The 24,345-nt window shown below is 39.9% G+C and overlaps 1 protein-coding gene across 2 annotated transcripts in view; it reads left to right on the top strand.

Moving 5' to 3' along the window:
* Positions 1-24,345, top strand: part of PCSK5 (proprotein convertase subtilisin/kexin type 5) — a 264,877-nt gene that overhangs the window by 31,640 nt on the left and 208,892 nt on the right. For both annotated transcript variants that reach the window (XM_075725783.1, XM_075725784.1), the window contains exon 3: positions 19,884-19,997. In XM_075725783.1, coding sequence (XP_075581898.1) covers positions 19,884-19,997 — 114 coding nt within the window. The remainder of the gene's footprint in view (positions 1-19,883; positions 19,998-24,345) is intronic.

Genomic DNA, 24,345 nt, shown 5'->3' with positions numbered 1-24,345 from the left:
AAGCTTTGAACAATTTGGATTTAATGTAGGGGACACAAAAGTCAGCAGGAATGAAGAATGTTATTACAGTACTAAAACCCCGGGCTTTTAAAAGCCAGCATCATGGACTTAGAGCTTAGTGAAATTCAGATGAGAATGCTGTTATGGGTGAGGTGGTGTTTCATACTGGCAATGCTAAGTGTTAAGTTGTTCAACCTCATTAGTGAACAAAAAGATTTTGTTAGCCAAATAGAATAACACAACAGTTAAACACTGGGACCAGGTGAGTTAGTGATGTCTGCCTGGGTAGCCATAATCTGTATAAGCACTCAGAGGACAAAGAATCAATACTACTCTACTTGGTTGCAAAATAATAGGAACTGTCATGCTGTTTTCCATGTTCAGAGTTTGACTGGAGGTTTAAGTTAGTTATTAAGTAATGCAATATTTACCGCTGTGGACCCTTTATTTAATTGCCTCAAAAAGCTTTTACATGAGCAATTCTTCCATCTCTAGCTTAGGCAAAATCAAGAATCAGACTTGCTATTTCCAAGGAGCCTGTTGCTGGGTGAGTTAGAACATGAACTGAATCACAATGTGTGAGAGGGCATAGCAACATCTCCCCTTAGCACCTGCCTCCAGAGTATGAAAAAGTTTCATGTAAACATGATCAAATAGTCCTACAACCTGGATTTTTTTCAGGGCTTTTTGAGATATGAAGTTGCTGTTCACTGACAAAGAACTGCATTAGATCCGCTGTAATTTGTGTTCTAACTGCTCATCATGTTGTAGAGTTTGCACAAGGTGGTAGGTATTTTGTTTGCTTAATGGTGATTGAAATCTGTACTTATAGGGGTGCCTGGTATATTAGTTTTAGCTTAAACCACATTCTTCATCTGCAAAAATTCCTGGGAAGTCTGTGTTGCTCCATCAGGAATCAAAAATAAATCTACTGTGCTGAGGCTGCATCAGACTTATTTTCATTTGTGACCCAGTATGGGCTAGACTGCTGTTCACAATATACCTAGACCTAGAGGAAAACCACAGTGATAAATCCCAGTGAGCAGAGCAATAACGGAGTGGAATTGCAGCCGCATTTTGTAGCAGGTTTCTCCCTTGTCTGCACCAACCCAATACCTGAAACACTTGAGAAGGTTGGGTGCAATGTCTAATCATTCTGAGGAATAGCAGCCTAAAATTTGGTGTTCTTTTTTGGCACATGGAACGGTGTTTGGTCTGTGGATGATACAAAACCTCAAAGCTGAGCCTTGGGTGACCGTAACTTAAAGATGAAAGGCTTAATCCAGAGCATGTTCAGACAGTGTCACGTGAATATATGTGGCCTTCCCCTTGTACTGTACTGGCCAAATGCAGTGCTGTTATAACAGGAGATGACAGTTGTTCAGTCAGCAAATTTTGTCATATAATGGTAATTTTTCTTCATTTATCTACAATAGGTAGAAATACTTAATGAAGTTAATTGTAACACTAATGGGACTGAGGTTTATTTGTGAAGAATAAAACCTGTCTAATTCTATTTCTATATTCATGAGATAGCTGACTTTTCTATTAGTACTTAAAGAAATCCTCAATAAATAATCACTGAAGCTTGCCAATGGGATTACCTTTTGATGTTTTCTACTAAAAGCAGAAAAATGGCCAGTAGGAATTGAGTGTAATATAATTTTAGAAAAGAAAAATGTCCGCTATCGGGGAATATGGAAGTGTTTATTGAAATAAATTATTGTGTTTGATTACCTACACTTATATTTCCATTTCATCATGATTATCCCAGTTGTTAGCACCTGCTTCAAAGGGGTTTTGTCCCCTTGATATCACTAATTGCATGTGCATTAAAAAGAAATATTAGATTTCAGAACATTACGATTTTCTGGTTGCCAGGTTCTTTTACAGAACTCCTTGACAATTACAGTCTCCCTGTTAACTTTTGGGCAAGAACTGGAGGTTAGCTGAGAGGTTTTAACTGGCTCACTTCCTAATTAGTGTAGAAAATGGTTTGAGGAATGAAAAAGACATTATTCAGCAGGATTGCATTCCCTTGCTATTTTCATATTGTTATTTTCTTAAGCTGGTAATGAGATGGGCAGGGAAGTTGAAAGACCACCGGATGACAAGGAGTTGAGTCAAGATTTTCACGAGTAGTATGCTGTGAAAAACTTCAGTGCCCCACCCTTTTTATCAAGTTATTGCAACATCACAGAAGCCCAGTGTCAGACCAGCTGTCAAATATCCCATTCCAGCTCTCAACAGTTTATAGGGATTGTGGTAGAGCTGCTCTTGTGGTCTCTGGACTTCATTGTCAATGAGAAAGATGTTGGCTGACTAAAAAGGCAGACAAGGACTTATCCGTCTCTCAGAGAAGTAGGTAAAATCTTCTGAGACAAGACTATTCAAAATGAGGCAGATTGCATTGGTCTCTTCAGTTTGAAGTATTTGGAGCCTTCTGGTTTTGGAGAGGCAAAAGCAAAAGACCCTACATATATGCAATGGCTTGGGGCTTTGCAAGGGACTCACTCTATCAAGAGGAAAAAAAAAAATGTAACCCATTCTGAATTTTGCAGAGCAACCTGTGTCTTGAACATACAAGTATTAAAGACATCAAAAAATAGCTGGAGAGTAGCTGGATTTTAGCTTAGAGCTGTTTAAAAACACAGGGGATTTGTCTTTTGAGAAATTATGTTCTTTGACCTCTCTGCACTTGGTGAATCTCGGGCTTGTGCCAACGGGACTCCTTGGCTTTTGCGTCATAGTGTGTGTTCTGCTGTTAAAATATGTTGTCTTTCCAGTAAACATGTCGAGCAGAGGTTAGGATCAGTGGCAATATTTGTGACTGTAGTCTAGATCTTGTTACAGAAGTTTGTTTAGGAACCTTCAAAAATACATAGAAATGTTCTTTAGGAGTGATGGAGCAGAAAACTTCCTTCAGGGGATACTTTTGCTGTATAGGGAACAAACATTTCTGAAAGTGAATGTTACACAGTGCTACATTCACAATTTAAGATTTAAGATTCAAAATGTAACATACCTCTTAAATTTCTTGAATTTGAGGACAAATTAGGGAAAAGAGCTTTGTACATGTTTTCCCTTCACTGTAACTAGTGGAAGCTCAACAAAAATCTATATTTAGGTATCTTAAAGCCTAAATCTAACCTGTTCGTATGTGATAGTGGTCACAATTTTCTTGTGCAGACAGATCTTTACTGGAGCTGCAATGCTAATCCCAGCAATGGATAAATTCAGAAAAATGTCTTACTAGGCCTAACTGCAAATTTAACATTGGCTTTAGCATTTGTCATTTTACTTTAGAAAATAAAAGTACTTAGGATATAGATAATTAGTCATGAATTTTTGCTTACTACCTTATATTCTTTAGGTAGTAGAACATTTCAGGATATCATAATTGCAAAGTTGACTGTATATTAATGAAGTAACAAAAACAAGGAGGAAAAAGCTCTGCCTGTCCATTGCTTCATCAAAGGACATTTCAGCATCACAACCATGGAGGTAAAGGTTGGAGAAATTATTTGGGAAGCATGCACTCTGGTATGGTGCAGCATGCTATGGGAGTGTTCAGCTGGCAATTGATTTGAGCGGGGACTACTAGAGGTCCCAGCCACTTTTGCTGAGAGTGTAAAAGGTGTATGCGGCATTCTGTGTAGCTAACTTAATTAGGCCTCATTACATTCATCTTGTGTACCCTGAGTTATCTAAAAGCTTTCTAAAATCTCTCCATCCTGGACATAAGATTTTCTCAGCACCTCTTTGTCAGAATTTCTAAACACATGGCTGTTGCCTTCTTGCTTAACGGCACATCTGCCTGGCTGGCTTTCCCCATGTAAGCTGGGAGTGCTCATCGTCATTCCAAGTGAGACAGTTAATGAGGGACATACAATGCATATGCAGCCAGATCACACAGGCTTGTGCAGCTTTATTTTGTAAGTGCAAATGCTATGTTAAAAAAAAAAAAAAAAGAAAAATCCATTTGCAGCCTAAAAAGCAAAAACAGTGTTACATTCCTCTCACAATTCAGGAACTGCTAAAGGATTTTGCTCATCCATAAAGATGACAAAAACATATTACGTAAATCTATGTGTGGGAAACTTAAACCCGTAAGATGACTATTTCATCATAGCAGTTATAAACATGTAAAAACAGAGGGTTTTAAAGGAAACTGTTTGGCAATCCTGAGCCCAGGGATGCTAGTAGGTGTTAATAACATTTGAGTTTCTTTACAGTTCCAGTAAAGCAGTACATGCTCCTGTGTTTTTTAGCAGCAAAGTGGGTTTATAGGTCAAAAATGATAGGGCAACTAAATGTTTAAAAAAAGGTAGGGAGAATTAGTCCTTTCATTGCTAATCTGTGTTCTAAGAGCTTGCCAGGGAAGACAGCAGCTCTGACAGCTGGAACAGTCTCGCGTTAGATACTAAGTGTGCTTTTGCTGTCGTTAGAGTCGGTTTGCATTGCTAGTGGCAGAGAGATAGCAAATTGCTGGTTTGGCTACTGGGCTATAAAATTGTTGGATATCAGAAAGAGTCAGAAGAGGAGGAAGTGGAGATCCTAGTTATGAACCAGGGAAAGATGCGCCATTCTGGAAGAAGCTGATCCTGCAGGGCCAAATGCCAGCATATCAGGGGGAGAGAGAGACTGAAAGAAAACACATTTTGGAAAGGAGCATCTCAGAGCAGGCTGTCTAGGCATATGACAGAACAGCTTCTACACTCTATTTCCTGAGGGGATCTAGCTTCATCTGGTACTGATGATATTGGTTATAGTGCAGGATATTCATAGAAAAATGGATTAAAGGTCTTTTCCCCCTCCTCCCCCTGCCCTGGCACTTGGAAAACTTTCTGGAAGCAATGTATGTTCCTGATGTAATGTCAACATTTTTATGCATCTGTCTGCCTGCTTCTGACAGGCAAGACAATCATGTTTGATTCTGGTGGTTGTTATCTCAGCCAGCTGTTCTAAATGGTGAACAGCACGAAATCATGATACACATAGATAATTTGTCATATTTAGCATTATTAACAGGTAATTAAAGGTAGGGACCGGAAGCTGGAAAGATATCCCTCCCTAAAACAAACCAAAAAGTCTTACCCCTGCCCAGCTTTTTGTATGTAACAACCTCCTTTCTTTTAGGATCATTCTAAAAAGTTGATGTCTCTAGAAAGCCCCTCATTTTCCTTGGCTGATCTGTTTCACTCTAGCAGATTGTCATCATCCTGTGAGCTTCAAGTTTTAACAGCTCAGAGGAGGTGCTAAGCAGCTATGCCCTGTTCACAGCTGTGCTGCTTGAATGCGTGTGGCCTTTGTCATACGACTTTGCTCCTTCATGCCTCTGCCTCCCTACCTGTGAAATGGGGACAATGCTGACAGCTGAATAAAAACTGCTGCAAATGGCAAATGCACAGCAAGTACTATATATTTTATTCTGTGGAAGTCTATTTCTCTTGATATCACACAGAGCATTTTATGAATACAAACAACATTTTAGTAAACTAAAACACTCATTCTAAATCCTTTTCATATAATCCACTTAAAGCAGTCATATCCATTTGTGTGTTGACTGTTGCTTACATAAGCTGTGTTTAACCTAGATTATTGTTTGACATTATTTTTTCCCCTTTTTTTTTGGCGGGGGGGGGTACATGCTGTCACTCCCATTGACGCTGAAGTTCTAAATAAATATAAAGGCCAGAATATCAGTTTATCATTGCTTTTGTAAAGGATCCAAATTAAAAATTTCTTTTTATGTACGTTTACCAAACTCAGAGTCAATCCACTGTTTCATCAGTAGCTGTTATAACAACTTTGTGTGATCATATAATAAAACTAGAATTTCTGAATTCTAAACAGTTTTCTGTTTTCCAGGGTGTTCCTAAGAAACTATTTCTACAAAATACAGTTGCCAATAGACTCATAGTCTGTAAGACCAAAAGGAAACATTGTGGTCATCCAGTCAAACCATGTTTGACCAGATGTCATATGCCTCACCAGAACTAATTTCTGTTTGAAGCAGAGCGTAGGTTTTAGAAATCTTCCAGTTTTAATTAAAACACTGACAGCAATGGAGAGTTTCCAGTTTTTAAGATGTTTTATTTTTGTTTTATCTGTGGTTATCTAGCTTCAACTTATAGCCATTTCACATTGCTATAACTGTCTGTGAGTTTGAAGAATACTCCTCTGTAGCAGTTTGATGACCTGCATATGTTTTTGGGCACTGTGACCCAAATGCCCACAAAATTCCCATTCCTCAGCAAGGAACACCTCCTAGAACCACTTCCTTGTGGATCTGTTTTTCTCTTCTTTTCATCAGTTTTGGGATTCTTTCCTGGGTCCTTGCTGTGTCAACATGCTTCCCTTGCCTTGGATGCAGGAAGCTAGCAGTGAGATTTGCAACCTTGCTCAGTGCAGATGTATGGTAAACTTGCTTGTCATTTTATGAGCCCAATTACACTTTGATGAGGTAGTCTGAGGAAGGCATTTAGGTAATTTAATACTGTCCCCTTTGTGAGAGACTGAGATTTCTTGCCATCTCATTTGACTTTCACACTGTCCTGGCAAATAGTGGAAATGCAGTCAGGTGGTTTTAAACTGTTCTCTGATGATAATATATGTTTTTAATCCACCAGAGTTCAGTTTTGTCTTTCAGTCCCTCCTATCAGCAGGTAAAGGAACTGGATGGATGATTAGATATGTAATAATAGTACTACTAGGAAAGTTTATGAAAGCCATTACAGTTTTTGAAGCTCTTGAAATGTCTACACTGGCAAGAGCAGACATCTTCTGTAGCACATCCCAGATTTTATCAAAGCTTATGTTTGTATACTTCAGAAGATACATGTTTGCACATTTGAAGATTGGCTTCGTCAGAAGAAGAAAGGTCTTATTGGTGCAGAGTATTCATACCCTGTAATCATATAAAGAATCACATTTCTATTAGGCTATTTCAAAGTCCTTTTATCCCAACAGAAGACAAAGTAGAAATAGCTCATAAAGATTGCTATCAAATGACAGAAGCGTTGATAACAGAAATTTTGGCAAGACTATAGAGACCACACTGCAACCTCATATAAGTGGCCTGATTGGAGACCAAAAAGCTTTAGTATATGCCATTGAAAAGTCTATCCCATAAACGATAGTCATGGAAATAATGCTCTTTATTTCCTTTTTCTCAATTTGTAATATGACGAGTGTTGTGAATTATGAGCACAGAGAAATGAATCCATAACTAAGTGACTGTTCTTGGCACATTTCTAATGTCAGAATGTGCACAGGGTCCATCCAGGAGTTGCAAAGCTGAGATGTTGCCCTTGTTTCAGCCAGAGCTTTGAAATAAATAAAAGCAGTAACCAGCAGGTTCATTAATCAAGCATCACTCCAGCTTTTATGTGGTCTGACCTGCAAAAATTGAGAGATATTGCCTTGCTGGAAGCACTGTCAGCAATTCATGAAGGTGTGGGAATAGTACTTCAGTTGAAAAAACACTTGCTTTTCTTCAGCCTACTGAATGTAGGAAAAGAAACTTCAGTCCTTTTTCGTTTGCCTGGGGGGGTTGACTGCAATGTTTCCTCAGCCTGGCTGTATGTGTCTTTCACAGAGGCTCTTTGCAGATTATTTCAGATGGTGATGATGATGATGTTTAATAGCTGCAGCAATCAACATTTTAATAGCAGCAAACTTCACTGACAGCTGCAAGACTGGAGTTCAGGACAGAAAGAGGTGTGCTGGAGCTTGGGTCACAGGCTGAGGAAAAGAGAGATTAAGCCAGCAATGACTTAAAAGGACACAGAATGTTTCCCTTTTCTGTTCTTGTTTGTTTTGGGGTTTTTTTCAGTCCAGCTTGTGCCAGAGGAGACAATGCTAGCGATTCCCCTCTCCTGATTTGAAGTGATAGATCAGCCAAACATGCTGGCCATGTAAGAAATAGGAGTATTTATCAAGTTGTGCTGCAAAGGCATCTGAAATGCCAAAGAACTAGTGAAATGGGGTGGTGTAAAATATTCCACTGATACTTTCATAAAGAGCAAAACCCAATTATTTTTAATATTTCAAAACTCTAAAACTGAAACTTGATATAAGTATTTTTGGTTCAATTCTGAATTTTAAATACCTCCTTCTAAGTATATAATATAAACAGGATAAGTTTGGAAAAAAATAATTGATCCTCTTCTTATGATTAGGGATATACTAAACAGTAGCGATACAGACACAATCAAAAAAACCCAAATGAGATCAGCTTTTCCTGTGGTTTAAAGTACTCTGATCAGAAAACTGCTTGATTTGATATTTAGTATATGCTTTGTGACTGAGTTTTTCCATGGCAGATTTATGTCAAAGATTTCCTTGTTGGCAAAGCATCGTTAAGCAAAAGTGCTGGAAATACACAGAGTAGTAGGTGATAGCTTCTTCCTTTGCAGAGAGCAACAATATTGTATGAGAACAATTTCAAGGTAGGTGAACAGACTACCCAGAAGAAGTATTTGCTTTGGCAAGAACAGTATACCACTGCTGGATATTATATATCACTTGATTATGGAATATTTTTACTGTTTCACTAATTCTCAGTGGATTTGCTGAACTGCTGTGGATATCTACAGCAATAGAAGCCATGGCAAACCCTTGACTGAATCAACACCTTTGGAATTACACTGGTATTCTTGACATTTGAATTTGACCCCATGGGAGAGATTTGTCTTCCTAAGAAGTAATTTAGTAAATGATTTAAGGCGATCTTAAATTAGCACATGGAGATGTCTGAAGGACTTAAATGATTTATGACAAGAGTTGTAGGATTAGCCTAAGGAAAGAAAAAAAATCCATCAGAAATTTCTACAGGTTATTTAACATATATGATCATTGCTACAGTAATACAAACATAAAACCCAAGATATTTCAGCTGCCAGATGTTAGACTCCAAAGCTAATTAAGTTTAGAGAGCTTAAAGTTTTATCCCCTAGTGGCTACTGGATTTAGCATCAGCCTTTCAGTTTATTAAGAAGATGCAACTTGAGGCCTAAGTTAGATGGAGTTACGATATACCAGTTTTGCATTTGGAGTGATATTAATACTAATCCTCATGGTTTATTGAAATTCTAGATGATTATACTGTTCTAAGACTAGATATACTGATGTTTTATGTAATGGTGTAAGCAGAGCTTTAGGTACTGTACCAAGCAGACCTATCAATTGGAGGTCTTTTTTTAAATTGTAGTTCTTGAGTTGTTATGAGGTGAGTTGTATGACCTGTGGCTATAAATGATAAAGTACCTTGTATAAACATAAGAGTTGCTTTTAAGCTGGTGCAGCAAAGATTTTTCCTCACTTTTCCAAGGCTGAGGTATTTTAGAAACTGAACAAGAGCATCTGAGCTGGTTAGGGCCCTTCAGATCTGAGGAAGGGAAATATTCCCAACTGCTTGAGACATGCTTTGCCTACGACAGCTGGTGCTGCTGGAAGCCACCAGGCAGGAGCCCAGGCTCCCTGGAACTTGTTCTCAGCTCTGCCACAAAGCTGCTGTGTGATTTTCATCCTGTAATTTTGAACTGCTCTGTGGTCTGCTGTGGTACAGCATGCAAGAGGGGAGGTTGGGCAGAGGCCGTGGCAATGTTCACTCTGCAGTTGCTACAGTCACACCTACAGATAGAAAACCTGTTGAGACTTCCCCAAGGAGAGAAAATGTGGGTCTTTCTGACTTTCACTGTTCCCTGCTTTTTCAGTGGGACAAAGCTTTTTCAGTCCTGGGCAACAGCAGATGGGCTGAGCTTCTCCAGAGTTTCATTGTGGTGCTTGTCCTTCCTAGCAGCTCTGGCTGCTAATAAACTGCCTTGGGACAGAGACTGTGCAGCTCCACTGATAACTGGGCTGTGCCCTTTTCTCTTCCCAACTTACTCCTCTACAGTCATGCTCCTAAAGCGGGAAGAAGACTTTGCTGCCACACACAGTTGTACTGATATTTGTGAAGAGCTCTGAGCTCTGGGGGTGAGAAGGGTGCAAAGGAAATGGAAAGGGTGTTTCAGATATGTTAAAATGCACAGCTGTGGATCATTGTACCTCATGGAGGTGGAAGTATGGCTGTAGTGCTACAATGGATTACTTGTATGTAGCGAAGTAGGTGGAAACCACTTAATTCATATCAGGACTGACTGGCTTTTCTATGGCTATGAGGTGGAAAAATGTGCATTGAATTTCAGCTTTGTTCCATGGGTGAGACTGCAGTAGCTTGCCATGCTGTTGTGCAAGATGTGTTTCTGTGGGTTTAAGTGGTAATTTCAAGCATTCTCTGCTGCCTTCTTTCCTCCTCTGCTTTTCTTTTCTCTCTCCAGCCTGTCCTAACATCTGTTTCTTTTTTTATCCTGCTTCTTTCAGCATGTGTAGTGTAATTATGACAACTGCTTTGATTGTGGATTGTCATTGACCCTTGCTGAAGAAGCACATTGTCAATCAGCAAGAATGCATCACTTAGCACTGCTGGATTCATTGACTTTTTATCCAGCTTTAGACCCCTACAGTTTGTGAAATGGTATCTGCAATAATTTTCCATGCTTTTGACCTGTGTCAACAGCTACTTTACCCAACTGTCTTCATCTATTTTTATGGTGCAAACTGGCTGCTGCTACTGCAAGTCAGAGAATACTGACAGGTTAGAAAAATAGCCCGGTGTTTAATTATATTTTAAAAAACCCACACAATTCTTCTTAAGCTGAACAGTCCAACTTTTGGGGGTCTCACTTTTGTGACTCTGCACATGGACAACAGGAGGTGTGCCAACAGTCTTAGTCACCCCTCCTGCATTCCTGAGTAATGGCTTGGGTCTCAGTTGTTCAGTAATCAGAATATGACCCTTGCATATTGGTATATTCTCCTACACACTTTAATCCTAAATTTATTGACTTTTTGTTTTCATTACAATGTGAAATGCAAAAAGAGAGCGTTGTCAAATGATATGCTTAAGCAGAGCTTGAGTCACAGAAAATTTCATGACGGGACAACTAAGGTACATGCTGGTTTTGTTGCAATCATAGAAACATGATTCTAGTATCAACCTAGTATCAACAGACAAGGAGAAAGCAGAAGTACTCAACAACTTCTTTGCCTCAGTCTTCACCGGCAACCTCTCTCCTCGCCCCTTGCGAGTCGATGGAATGCAAGATGGGGAACAGGGGGGTAAAGCCCCTCCCACTGTAAGGGAAGATCAGGTTTGAGACCACCTGAGCAAACTGAATGTACACAAGTCTATGGGACCTGATGAGATGCACCCCAGAGTCCTGAGTGAATTGGCTGATGTAGTTGCCAAACCACTCTCCATGATATTTGAAAAGTCATGGCAGTCAGGTGAAGTCCCTGGTGACTGGAAGAAGGGAAACATCATGCCCATTGTTAAAAAGGGAAGAAAGGAGGACCCTGGGAACTACCAACCTGTCAGCCTCACCTCTGTGCCTGAGAAGATCATGGAACAGATCCTCCTGGAGGCTATGCTCAAGCACATGGAAGACAGGGAGGTGATTCAAGACAGCCAGCACGGATTCACCAAGGGCAAGTCCTGCCTGACCGACCTAGTGGCTTTCTATGAAGGAGTGACTGCATCAGTGGACAAGGGAAAAGCAATGGATGTCATCTATTTGGACTTCTGTAAAGCCTTCGACACAGTCCCCCACAACCTCCTTCTCTCTAAATTGGGGAGATATGGATTTGATGGGTGGACTGTTTGGTGGGTAAGGAATTGTCTGGATGGTTGCATCCAGAGGGTCGTGGTCAATGGCTCAATGTCCACATGGAGACTGATGACAAGTGGAGTCCCTCAGGGGTCTGTACTGGGACCGGTGCTGTTTAACATCTTCATCAATGACATCAACAGTGGGATTGAGTGCACCCTCAGCAAGTTTGCAGATGACACCAAGCTGAGTGGTGCAGCTGACACACCAGAAGAATGAGATGTCATCCAAAGGGCACTGGACAAGCCAGAGAGGTGGGTCTGTATGAACCTCATGAGGTTCAACAAGGCCAAGTGCAAGGTCCTGCACCTGGGACGGGGCAACAACTGATATCAATACAGGCTCACGGATGAACAGCCCTGCAGAGAAGGACTTGGGGGTACTGGTAGATGAAAAGCTGAACATGAGCCAGCAATGTGTGCTTGCATCCCAGAAAACCGACTGAATCCTGGGCTGCATCAAAAGAAGCATGGCCAGCAGGTCGAGGGAGGTGATTCTGCCCCTCTACTCTGCTCTGGTGAGACCTCACATGGAGTACTGCGTCCAGCTCTGGAGCCCTCAGCACAAGAAGGACATGGACCTGTTGGCATGGGTCCAGAGGAGGGCCACAAAAATGATGAGGGCTGGAGCACCTCTCCTACAAGGACAGGCTGAGGGAGTTGGGGTTGTTCAGCCTGGAGAAGAGAAGGCTGCGAGGAGACCTTATTGTGGCCTTCCAGTACTTAAAGGGGGCCTACAGGAAGGATGGGGGCAATCTTTTTAGCAAGGCCTGTTCTGACAGGACAAGGAATAATGGATTTAAACTAAATAAGAAAAGATTTAGGCCAGACATAACAAAGAAATTTTTCACAATGAGGGTGGTGAAGCACTGGAACAGGTTGCCCAGAGAGGCAGTGGAGGCCCCATCCCTAGAAACATTCCAGGTCAGGTTGTATGGGGCTCTGAGCAACCTGATGTAGTTAAAGCTGTCCCTGCTCAGTGCAGGGGGGTTGGGCTAGATGACCTCTAAAGGTCCCTTCCAACCCAAAGCATTCTATAATTCTATAAAATGGTTTGGGTTGGAAGGGACCTTAAAGATCATCTAGTTCCAACCGCCCTGCCGTGGGCAGGGACACCTTCCACTAGATCAGGTTGCTCAAAGCCTCATCCAACCTGGCCTTGAACACTTCCGGGGAGGGGCATCCACAGTTTCTCTGGGAAACCTGTTCCAGTGCCTCACCACCCTTACAGTAAAGAATTTCTTCCTAATATCTAATCTAAATCTACCCTCTTTCAGTTTAAAACTGTTACCCCTCATCCTATCAGTACACTCCCTGACAAAGAGTCCCTCCCCATCTTTCCTGTAGGCCCCCTTTAAGTACCGGAAGGCTGCTCTAAGGTCTCCCTGGAGCCTTCTCTTCTCCAGGCTAAAAACCCCCAACTCTCTCTGCCTGTCCTCATATGGGAGGTGCTCCAGCCCCCTGATGCATCTTCGTGGCCCTCCTTTGGACCCACTCAAGCAGGTCCATGTCTTTCTTATGCTGGGGGTCCCAGAACTGAACACAGTACTCCAGGTTGGGTCTCACGAGAGCAGAGTAGAGGGAGAGAATCACCTCCTTTGACCTGCTGGCCACACTTCTTTTGATGCAGCCCAGGTTACAGTTGACTTTCTGGGCTGTGAGTGCACATTGCTGGGTCATGCTGAGCTTCTCATCAACCAACACCCCCAAGTCCTTCTCCTCAGGGCTGCTGTCAATCCTCTCATTGCCCAACCCGTATCCGTGTTTGGGATTGCCCCAGACATGGTCCTGTCCAGGTGCAGGACCTTACACTTGGCCTTGTTGATGTTGATGTGTTTCACATGGGCCCACCTCTCTAGACTTTCAAGATCCATCTGGATGGCACGCCTTGCCGCTAGAATAGGAACTGTAAGAACCATTTTTCTCCTATGACCTATTCGGGGCCAAGGACAGTCTCATGTTCTGTCTGAGAATGCCAGCATGACTCTGTCCTTTTCTAGCCAGGTCTATCAGAATTCACATGCATGTGGATGTTGAGGGTCTTTAAGCGTGTGAAGAATGAAGTGTGCCAGATGCAGTGTGAGACCATTCCCACAGGGAGGGAGGATGTTCACCCAGAGCAATTCCTCTGTAGACAAACTCCAAGCAAAAGTGCTGCAATGTTGTCCAGTGTCAGCTTTCCACATGATGAATGTTACCCCTTTTGCTCATCTGTCCTGGCTCCATACAGATTCACTGCTTGCTTGGTGATACTTTCCACGTCCCCTATCCGAGTTTTCTCTCTCTTTTTCTCTTTAATCTATAGTGTTCCTGTGGCACCTGCTTTCTTGTTATCTGAGCAGGAATTTCTAACTTCTTACAGGTGTAGGACAAATGGACGTAAGTGATGGCAGTACAAGGGATAAAGCCATGATTACATTTGGGAGTGGCACCTTCAGCAACTCTTCATCACAGACTGAAGACCCACGCCTTCATGTTTAATTCTGCAACATAAAAATCATAGATTCTGGTATGAAATGTATAAACTACTTCAGAGTTAGGGTGGGTTTTTCCCCATGCGTACTTTCCTCAAAATGGAAACAATTACATCTTCAGCTTGCCTGTAAGTTACGCTTTATAGTAATCACATTTTCACATTCTGGACTTGACACATTTTTAATCAATTTGAAAATATTTATTCAAGCAGACCCCCCCCCATGATATATTTGAAAAAGTACACTTTCACAATAGTGTCTGGTGTTTGTATGTTGAAAAGCACACTGCTTTGATAAATTGGTGGCTTGTTTTTTTCAACATGTTAATTTTTTTCCATTTTTCAAACTTTTTTTTCACAGTTTATTACACTGAAGGAGGTCTTACTGCAGCATACTTACATGGGGCTCCTTTCCCAAGAATTCTATTGAATCAGTGAGAGTGAAAATGGTAGAAAGTAGTTTTGTTTCACACAGAGATAACATTTCTTACAAATTTTAGCACTTAAAGAGAATAAAAGAGTGGTATGCTTGAATTAGCTCAGAGCAGCTTTTATGCCATAGCACTGTTCCATGCAGGTCTGTGAAGAAGAGCTGTATCATGCACAGAACAACCCTGTGAGTGCTGAAGTGAGAAGACTGGAAATGACCATTTTTTTTAAATAGTTTGGTCTCCAATCTGGCTTGGCTTTGATTTCTAGACATTCAGGAAATGGAACTTTCGAAGCTGAAGTTGATGGGAAAATGCACATTGTACCCCCTCAGTGAGTGTGACTTTATGGAAATGTTAAAATTCACCTCATTGTTTGCATAGAGTCTCTTTTTGGTAAGAAACAGGAACCTGTATAATCAATTACTCCAGAGATTTTCCTTCAAGGCCTTGGGTTAGAAAATCTGGACACTTTTTAAGAGAAAATATTTTTATACAAATGAGCTCTTTTCATACAGAATCAAACAAATCCAAGATATACCAGGCATTTGACAGCAGTGTGTGGATGAATACCCATAAAATACTCAAAGGAAAAATATGTCAGAATGCTAAAGTAACTGCTGAGTCTTGACCTTGTGTTCATTAATATAACCCAGTGATTGTACAATTTAACTTAAACTGAAGACTACTGGCAAGTTTTTCTCTTCACTTATTAAGGAAAAACCCCAAACCCTATGGTTGAGTGGAGTTATTCTGTTTATATAGCAATGATATTTTCTGTAAACTAAATTTTATGCAGTGACTTCTCAGATGAGAAAAATTGTCTTCCTGTGATATTTTTAATTATGTTCTAGACGGCTGTATCGGTGCATCCTCAGAACAAAAACCATTAGTAAGCAGATTTCAACATACGGTGTTTGCTGAAAATCTTCAAGACAAGGCTATAATTAGGACTGTGATCAGGCATGTTGTTATGTTTTAGGTTACTCTGTCTAGCATCCTGCACTGTGTCCCTCACAGCAGTGCACAGTCACTGACTGGGAATAGTCATTTTGAGTTCCTCCCTTCACTGATGTGGATATCTGTAGTGCTCAAAGTGAGTCCTAATGTTTTACACCAGGTTTGTCTATTTTGGAGAAAAGGAGGCTGAGGGGCGACCTCATTGCTCTTTACAGCTTCCTGAGAAGGGGAAGTAGAGAGGGAGGTGCTGATCTCTTCTCCCTGGCATCCAGTGATAGGACGCGTGGGAATGGTTCAAAGCTGTGCCAGGGAGGTTTAGACTGGACATTAGGAAGCATTTCTTTACCAAGAGGGTGGTCAAACACTGGAACAGGCTTCCTAGAGAGGTGGTCGATGCCCCATGGCTGCCAGTGTTTAAGACGCATTTGAACAATGCCCTTAACAATTTGCTTTAACTTTTGGTCAGTCCCAGATTAGTCAGGCAGCTGGACTAGGTGACTGTTGTAGGTCCCTTCCAGCTGAAATAGTCTATTCTATTCTACTCTGTTCTGTTCTATGCTATTCTATTCCATCATTAGAGAGCTACCTGCACTGTCTTCCCGTATGCATACTCAGACAAAACATCCATTTACCCCCTCTTTATTTGTATGAAATAAAATGGCTATTTTAATTATAGTAATTTTATGCACACATAAATTGTCATTAGGTCTTATGAGAAGACAAGAAGTTTCTTTTTCTGGCTTTGGGTCTGATCATGCAAGTTGCACAGCCCTTCTGCAAAATTACTCTCTCATATGTTTTCTCTAACTTTGCTAGGAGTTGTGGAAATAGGAATTATGGACAACATGCAGCATGTAATAGGGGCAGGCCCTGCAACGGATACATAATCTGAAGTACAGTCACTTTTTTTGTTAAAAGGTGGTAGATAAGATATGGAAAAGTATTTATCCATACCTCACTAAAATCTAACCACCTACTATACTACAGGCTTGCTGATTACCTCAGTTGATACAAGGTCTTGTACAAATATATGCATGTACATAAATACCCACATAAATACAAAATTCTTTATGTGTTAAATTATTGTTCCAATAAACTGGAACTGTGCAGTGAGACAGTGTTTATGATTGCTTGGACTAAAGAACTGTCTGATAACTGTTCTCAGTGATGTTGCCTGGAATAAAGGAAACAGAGAGAAAAGGAATTCATTCGGTGTTTTTTTGAAGCATCAATGTATGCATGTGTCAGTCTCCACAAGCACTATGCTGCCTTTATGTTTCAATCTTTTTAATGGACAGCAGATATTTGCAGCTGAATAAGCAGTAAATAAATGGAGACAACATATTTTCACAGTGAATAGTAAATAATTTTGCAATTTGTCTTGTCAGGAAAACCCCCTTCATTTATCCATATAGAAATGGTACTAGGTTGTTGAAGTTCTGCTTAAACTTGTGTGTTGTGCAGGCTCCTGGAATATTTTACCCTTCTCTGGCTCCATTTACAAAAGAAAGGTGTTTTTCAAAAACTTCTCACAGTTACTAATGGTAGTTCTTATAGGAGCCTTGATGCACAGGAGTCCCTAATGCCAAATTAGGTGCCCTGGGTCTCTGATTTACAGCTCCTCTAGGCAATAGTAGTGTTGGTGACTACCTTCTTCCATTAATGTTCATGCATCTAAATCAGAGGTAGCAGTGGTAGAAAGTTTAATCCTCTTCTGCTAAGTCTATCTCTTTGTTTTTTCTTTGTGGACACTTTTACAACACTGTCAGATCCTCAGATTGTGTTAGGTAGGCATTTGTAACTCCTCCCTGCAGACTCAAGATATGAATGAGTTTTCATAATGAGTTACCATGCATGGCATGGTGTGCTCTGTGTGCTCTTGGCCTGTGCAGTATTGAAATTTGTTGACTTAAACAACTTTCTCAACATGGTAGGATGCCCGTGCAATTAATTCCTGCAGCTAAAGATGAGTCAAGATGCCAATAAATACTCTTGCAGCATAGAAGCCTGAGACCCCTCACTCAGTTGACAAAGTTTCTAGCACTGTGACCCATATTCCTAAGGCTTGGAAAGTGGATCTGTATAAGCCCTGAAAACCATGGTTGCCTAGGCAGACCTGTTGAAGCTTTTTTGTTACTGATTGCTAAACACTAGTAATAGAAGAGAGGTCCATGATCTATGGCAATCCAGGCAGCTGCAGAGTCAGAGATTGAATGGTACATAGGATGCCTTTCAGGTGACAACCTGTGTTGGGAGGTCTGTGCTACCTGCAAGGAAAGAAACATTGAAAAAAAACAAGCTTCTCCTGTGAGGGTCTGGAAAAGAAAGCGTATATTAGCAGCAGGTGACAAGGAAGTGGAGTTCATTATAAGTCAGTTATAAATCAGCATTTTTCGTGGAGGCGAGATCTAGTTAAGAGGGTTGTTGATCCCACTTTAAAGCAGCTGTAATGCTTAGTACTTACCAAAGTCTTTTGGCTCTCTCTCCTTTGGCCTTTGCCCAGATTCACTCTGTGCATCTTACAGGCCTCCAGACTCTGTTACATCAAATGGTGCCCAAGATTGATTAGCTGTCTGCTCCTGCTGAAGGAACCTCTGGATCGTGTAAGATCTGAAGGGGGCAGTCAGCTCTTGGCTTCTCGAGAGGGTGTCCACCAAGATGGATTTCAGCCTGAGCTGAAAGAGGAGCACAGTAACCAGGAGAGAAAGGCACACTATCCAGTTTCTCAGTTCTCATAGAAGCGGAAAGGGATCTATGATTGTTACTAGAAGATTTAACAGAGAAATGGATTTCAGTGTGAAAACCACCTGGTAGTGTGTATTCTTAAACTGCATAATTTCTCCTCTAGAAGAATACTCTTGACCCTGAAGTTAATTCTTGGGAAGGGGAAAACTTCATTTCTTCTTTATAAAGAAAACCATGAAGCCTTGCCAACCTCTGTAAGGAATGTCCTAGGAATCCTCTCGTGCTGAATTCAGGGATATCATCCCATATTTTCATGTGACCAAGAAGTAGATGCCAGAGTGGTATGGTAGAGGTGGCAGAGGTAGGCATGGTATGGATCTTAAGCAAAATTTCTGTTAATGTCAATAGACCTATGTCTGTCTAAGGATTTGAAGCTGAGTTGTGAATGTACAGTAGAGAAATTAGCCTGCTAAGGAAAAACATTAATACCATCTCTGACAAGTGACAAAGAATACATGAGCTTAAAGTAAACTTCTTTTGTATATTTGTATGTTTGTGTGCATACACAGATATTCATAAACAGCACAAATAAAAGGTGTGGAGTTGGCTGCTAGTAGGAAATGGCTGTCTTGCTTGGGGAGAAGTGAATTGAATTTTTATAGTTCTATCCCATGAAACAATTCAGCAGAAATATGAGCTGTTGGGAAGCTAGATGTGTGTAAATATGACTTAGGTTACTCTGTGGGTAGTTTATATTATTTACATTTATAGAAACCAACTCCCATTTAGAATAGCTAATGCAGAAATGACTGCAGAGTCCTGACTGCTCTAAGGTTGATACCACTTTTGGTGTCACCCTTCCTGGATGTGTCATGAATCTTTGAAGAGGTGTCAGACAGACAAGAATATAACTTTCAGAATTAGATTTTTAATCCTTGTATTTATTTTCCTGTTTCAAGCTCTTTTTTTTGTTGTTGTAATTTGACCTGTTGCTCAGTACCCAGCTGTTTCTCCTGGGGAGAAGTTAGTATAAAATAAAGTACCAGGGTGCCTGGCTGAGAGCATCTTGACAAAGAGTCACTTTGCTAAAAATACAGTTTAATTTTGGTTTTTTCACTCCAAGTGGTGAAGGCGATCTAGATATTGGTTAAGCAAAACATTTGAATGTTTTTCTGAATGTTTTTGTTTTCAGGAACAGACAAACAAAAATTAAAAAAAGAAAACAAAACAAAAAAACCCCACACTGTCAGAAAATTAAGTAATTTCTCATTGTAATAGACTGTTATGGTTTGTAAAAGTAACTGGTTTTGTAAATTTGAAAGAAGCACTAGTCTAATAATGAAAAATAATAAAATAATGGCATTAAAAAGATGATAGCCAGTGAAGCCCTTCTAGCAGGGGATTTAAGCAGTTGTTCAGAAAGATTTGTAGCACTAACTAAATTGGACGTATTCCTTAGTGAACAGTATGCCAAGGTGAGCTGTGCGTTCCCACTGCCAAAATGAACTCTTTAACATGAAATATGTCTTGGACTATGGTAATGGGAAACTTCCCAAGATTTCACACATTTCTTGATAATCTCCATGGAACCCTAACACTTACCACATGTTTTCCTGGTTGGCAGGTGGAGTGGATACAACAGCAGGTGGTTAAAAGAAGGATAAAGAGGGATTATAAACCTGGTGGTACCCAATCCACTTATTTCAATGATCCCAAGTGGCCAAGCATGTGGTACATGGTGAGTACATACTGGGTCATTGGCTCTGTTTCATGCTAGTGTTTAGTTGTCTGCTGTGATATTTTGAAAAGGGGCAGAATAGTATGCTCAAAAAAAGCAAATTTTGGTTTTTTTACGTAACTAATGAAGGTCTATAAACTCCTTACAAGTATTATAAAGAATTCCTAGTGGGCCCTGCAATAGGAAACATTTATTAATGCATTCATTCATGAATGCTTCCTATGGCAAGATGTCTTGGGAATTACTTATTAGAGGATAAACTTTCAGCAATGAGAAGGGAAGGAACTTAGCCATAGTCTGTGAGAGCAGTGAAAACACTTGTTTTCAATGTGCCTAATTCACTTTCTCCAACAGCAATGTGATATAAATGTCTTGTGTCCTGAAACAGGAGAACAGAGCCATGAACACCGACTGTTCAGTGTTATAATTATACTCTTTTTACAAAAGAACAATTACATTGCTGAAATAAATTGATTGTGCTGTTTCCTGTCTGACAGGAGTTGCATGTTTTCTGAGCAAAAAAAAAATTTTTTTTTTTTCTCAATAGTCACAGTTAAAGCCTGGAGTGAAACTTCTGTATTCATGGTGTTTTTAAAAATATCCTCGTTTTGCCTAGGAAGGTGAAATGAAAAGTTGTATTTAGTTTGCAGCTCACTCCAGCTGACACATTTCCATTTTGGTTAATAAAAGACTTGCTCTCTTTCTCTGCTGTCCTGTTGATGTAGTTCTAAATCCCTACATGTTGTGTTCTCGCTGTGTCACCTATGCTGCTGACACTAACACACTGAGAAGGTCTTATGACTTGATAGATTGAATTGCTTCAGACAGGGAGAAGGCAACAATATGTAAGATAATTTTCCTGTAAGTAGATACTGTCTTTTCAGGTGTTTTGTTACTCTCAAAGCATTCATTTAGTATTTCAGGTGAATGAACAAGATTGTCCTGACACAGCTTTAAAGTATGTTTAAGTTTCTATTAATTTCATTCTGGCTTGTAATTCATTGTTGTATACATTGAAAAACAAAAAATGTCACAGGTAATTTGTAACTAACAGTAAACGGTTGCTGTTAGTAGTCCTTATCTTCTAAGTTAGAAGTCCTTATCTTCAAGGATATATCATATGTGCACGCCATCAGTCAGAAAGTCTAGTAGCTTTGCTATTCAGTTTCCTGAATTCTTGTAATTTAATGAGGCTAAGTAATAACTTTACTTCCAAAATTCCTCTTATTTTTATTAAAGAACTGCACTGCTGACTCTTCTTTTCTGATGGAAAAATTGTTCCATATTACTTTTTTTGAGTTGTTAGAGATCTATGTCTTCAGGCAGTAACTCTCCTCATACAGGAGAAATCTATTTTATTTATGTTTTATTGCAGTACTGGGTTGATGTAGCTAAGGGGTTTTTTAGCAGTTTGTTGTCCGCTTTGAAAACAGCTTTTATCCAAAATGTAGTTCTTTTCAGTTGTTTGTGAAAGCTGTATTATTTGGGGTCATGGGATCATGGCAGGTCTTTTTCCCAGTTTATTGAAATGTGTATAATGTCTGTCTCCTCTGATATGTACATTTATTCAGTCTGCCTATGCTATAAATATGTGCATAAAGTGACAGACAGATTCCAATAAATGGCAGTAGATCATGATATTGTGTCCTGTCACTTTTCGTTTTTTAAAAAATGTATTTCAGCATTTTTAATTGAAACTAGAAAATATCAGTGATTTACCTTTAGGTAGTCTGCTGTTAGTGCTACAGACTGTCAGCTCTGTGTTAGACTAAAGAGGGAGGCCAAATTTCAAGAGAATAATGGTAGTCAAGCAAAAGCCCACCATAGATGGTATAGGGTAGCTTATGTAATTTTTCCTTTGTGCACCTAGATTTGTATACAAGGTTTTTAGTACCACCATAGCTTTTTGATGGAACTAGATTAGTGGGGTGGTTTTTAACTGATAATAGATGCTTATAGCAGTTGCCTCTAATTTTCTTCAGGAAGGTAGCAGTCTCCTATTTATAAATCAGTTGTGTTATCTAGCCACACTGCTTCACAGCTGCCCCACAATTGCCAATCTACTGTGGAAAGCACTTTAGGGCAGCAAAAATGGACTTTACTGTTTGTCTTGTACAACTTTCAGAATAATGTCATTTCTATACCTGTGGAAGAAAGTCCTCACTTGCAAACCCTCTGGGAAGCAGCTGTTCCTGATTGCATTTACTGCCACTGAATAACTGTGTATTTGCAGTATCTTTAGTGGTAGTGGTTTGATGCCACTTTGTTGAGAGCGATCAGTAAAGTATTAGCAAGTACACTATTTCAGCAAAGACAATAGCTAAAAATATGCGAATGGGTTGACTTCAGGGCTGACTTGGGACATTACCAGATATCCTTATATGACTGTGTTTGTGATTGTAACCATAGCTACTTTTGTTAATCTTATTTACCTTTTTAAGATGAAGGGAAAAAAGGAATTTGAGGTTAGTTAATGGTTTCAGTCATTGCTATGTCAGAAAGAAGTTTTTAGTTTGCTGGCCGCGGACATGTTATTGAGAACGTAATGAAGTATTATCATGTACAGGTTTGTGTTTTGATTAATAAGTAACTCGGTTGTGGGTTAAGATTGATACCTTTGGCCGTTGAACTGGCATAATCTCTAACAGGGCTGTAAATGCAGTTCAGATTTGTTGACACAAGTCCTTTTATTCAAAGACTTTGTCAAACAATATCTGATTGATGTTTTTCCTCCCCCAGCTTTTTCTTCACCCTTGCAATTTTAATTGTCTGGGCTAGAAATAATACATTTTTGTTTGTGTGATATCCATGGGAAGAAGTTACGAAGGGGATTCAGGGCTCCTCTCTCTTTTGGGCCATCACAAAGTTTAAAAGTATCTCACAAGAACTATTCTGTGAAGAAATTAAAAGGTCTTTTAATCACTCTAGTTTTCTTCATTTACTCTAAACACATTCCTAGAAAGAGTAGAGAGATTAGGAATATTGTTATTTACCACTGTATGGTTCTGTGGAAGCTGAAGCAAACAGACCTTCCAGAGCCACTCATCACCTGAACAAGTATACTTGCACTTTTCATTACCAATCATCTATTGAGAAATTACAGCTTCTCATGCTTTCTAATAACAAGAAAAAGGCAACTTCTTCTGACTTCCCTCCCTCAAAGTAAGGCAAGTTGGAAAAAACCCAACTGCTTTATCATGACCTCTGAATCCTGAGGCATCTGTGCTTAAGAGTAAAGTAGAATATTTTTGTAGATTAAGTAACATGTGAAACTTCACCTCTTTGGCTGTTATTCAGAACTGACCTATGGAATTGGGTCCAGCTTGCTCAGAATGAACTGATATCAAAGAAATAAAATCAAAGGGAAAGAAGGTCTCTAGTTAACATCCCTTTCCAAATTTTGCATCAGGAGAGAGCTAAATCCCGTATGCCATCCCCAGAGCTCAGCTATCTTTGTATCATCATGTTATATCTAATACATTTCTTCTCTTCCATTGATGTTGACAAAATATTCTGTTTGTCAATAACTGGATGAACTATATACAGTCAATTTGCATAACTGAAAGAGGTCGAAGTCAACCCTGAAGCCCTACTGCTATCTGAACTGTTTTACTTGACTTGTAATAACAACAAACAGTGTCATTGGAGTGACTAAGGGGACTTTGTGCCTAACCAATTTCACTGTACCTGCCAGTTGGTTTAATGAGTTTCCTTATCTTGCTTGCATGGAAAAATGGTCATAAAAACTAGAGAAGGTAAATATAAAAAAAAAATTAAAATATATGCAAAGATGTGGTTAATATAACTGACATTGACTTTAATAGTCTTCAGTCACAAGACTCTCCTTGCTGACCATTTCTTTTTGCTCCCCACTTCAGAAGATCTTCGTAGTGATCAGCTGAAACTGGAATCACACTGGCATACAAGCACAGTAATCTGCAGCTGTAATCTAGCTCTGCTGTGATGCTGGGCTCCGTTGCATATTTTTTTTAAAATAGAATGTAAGTGCAAGAAATTAATTTAACCATTGTTTGTTTTTTAACAAACCATGTTAGCCCATCTAACTTTGTTAGACTACAAAGATGCTGACTATGTTTTTTCAGTCAGTTCAGACAGGCACAAGTCTTTTTCAACACTGATCAAAGACAATCCTCTCCAGTACTGTTATCATCCCTTCTATGGTTAATAATAATTGCTAGTGCTGACAGCGTTCTCTAATTTGGAGAAATTTCCACTTCCTACCAGGTTCTTCCCACTCTGCATCGCCTACTTACTGCTAGGCAGGAATTGAACATAAAATAGAGTATTTCTGTGGGACTGAGAATTTACTGGAGGAGAGTATGATGTT

This window comes from Pelecanus crispus, chromosome Z (assembly GCF_030463565.1).
Source record: "Pelecanus crispus isolate bPelCri1 chromosome Z, bPelCri1.pri, whole genome shotgun sequence".
NCBI lineage: Eukaryota > Metazoa > Chordata > Aves > Pelecaniformes > Pelecanidae > Pelecanus > Pelecanus crispus.
This window is presented reverse-complemented; position numbering and strand designations above follow the sequence as displayed.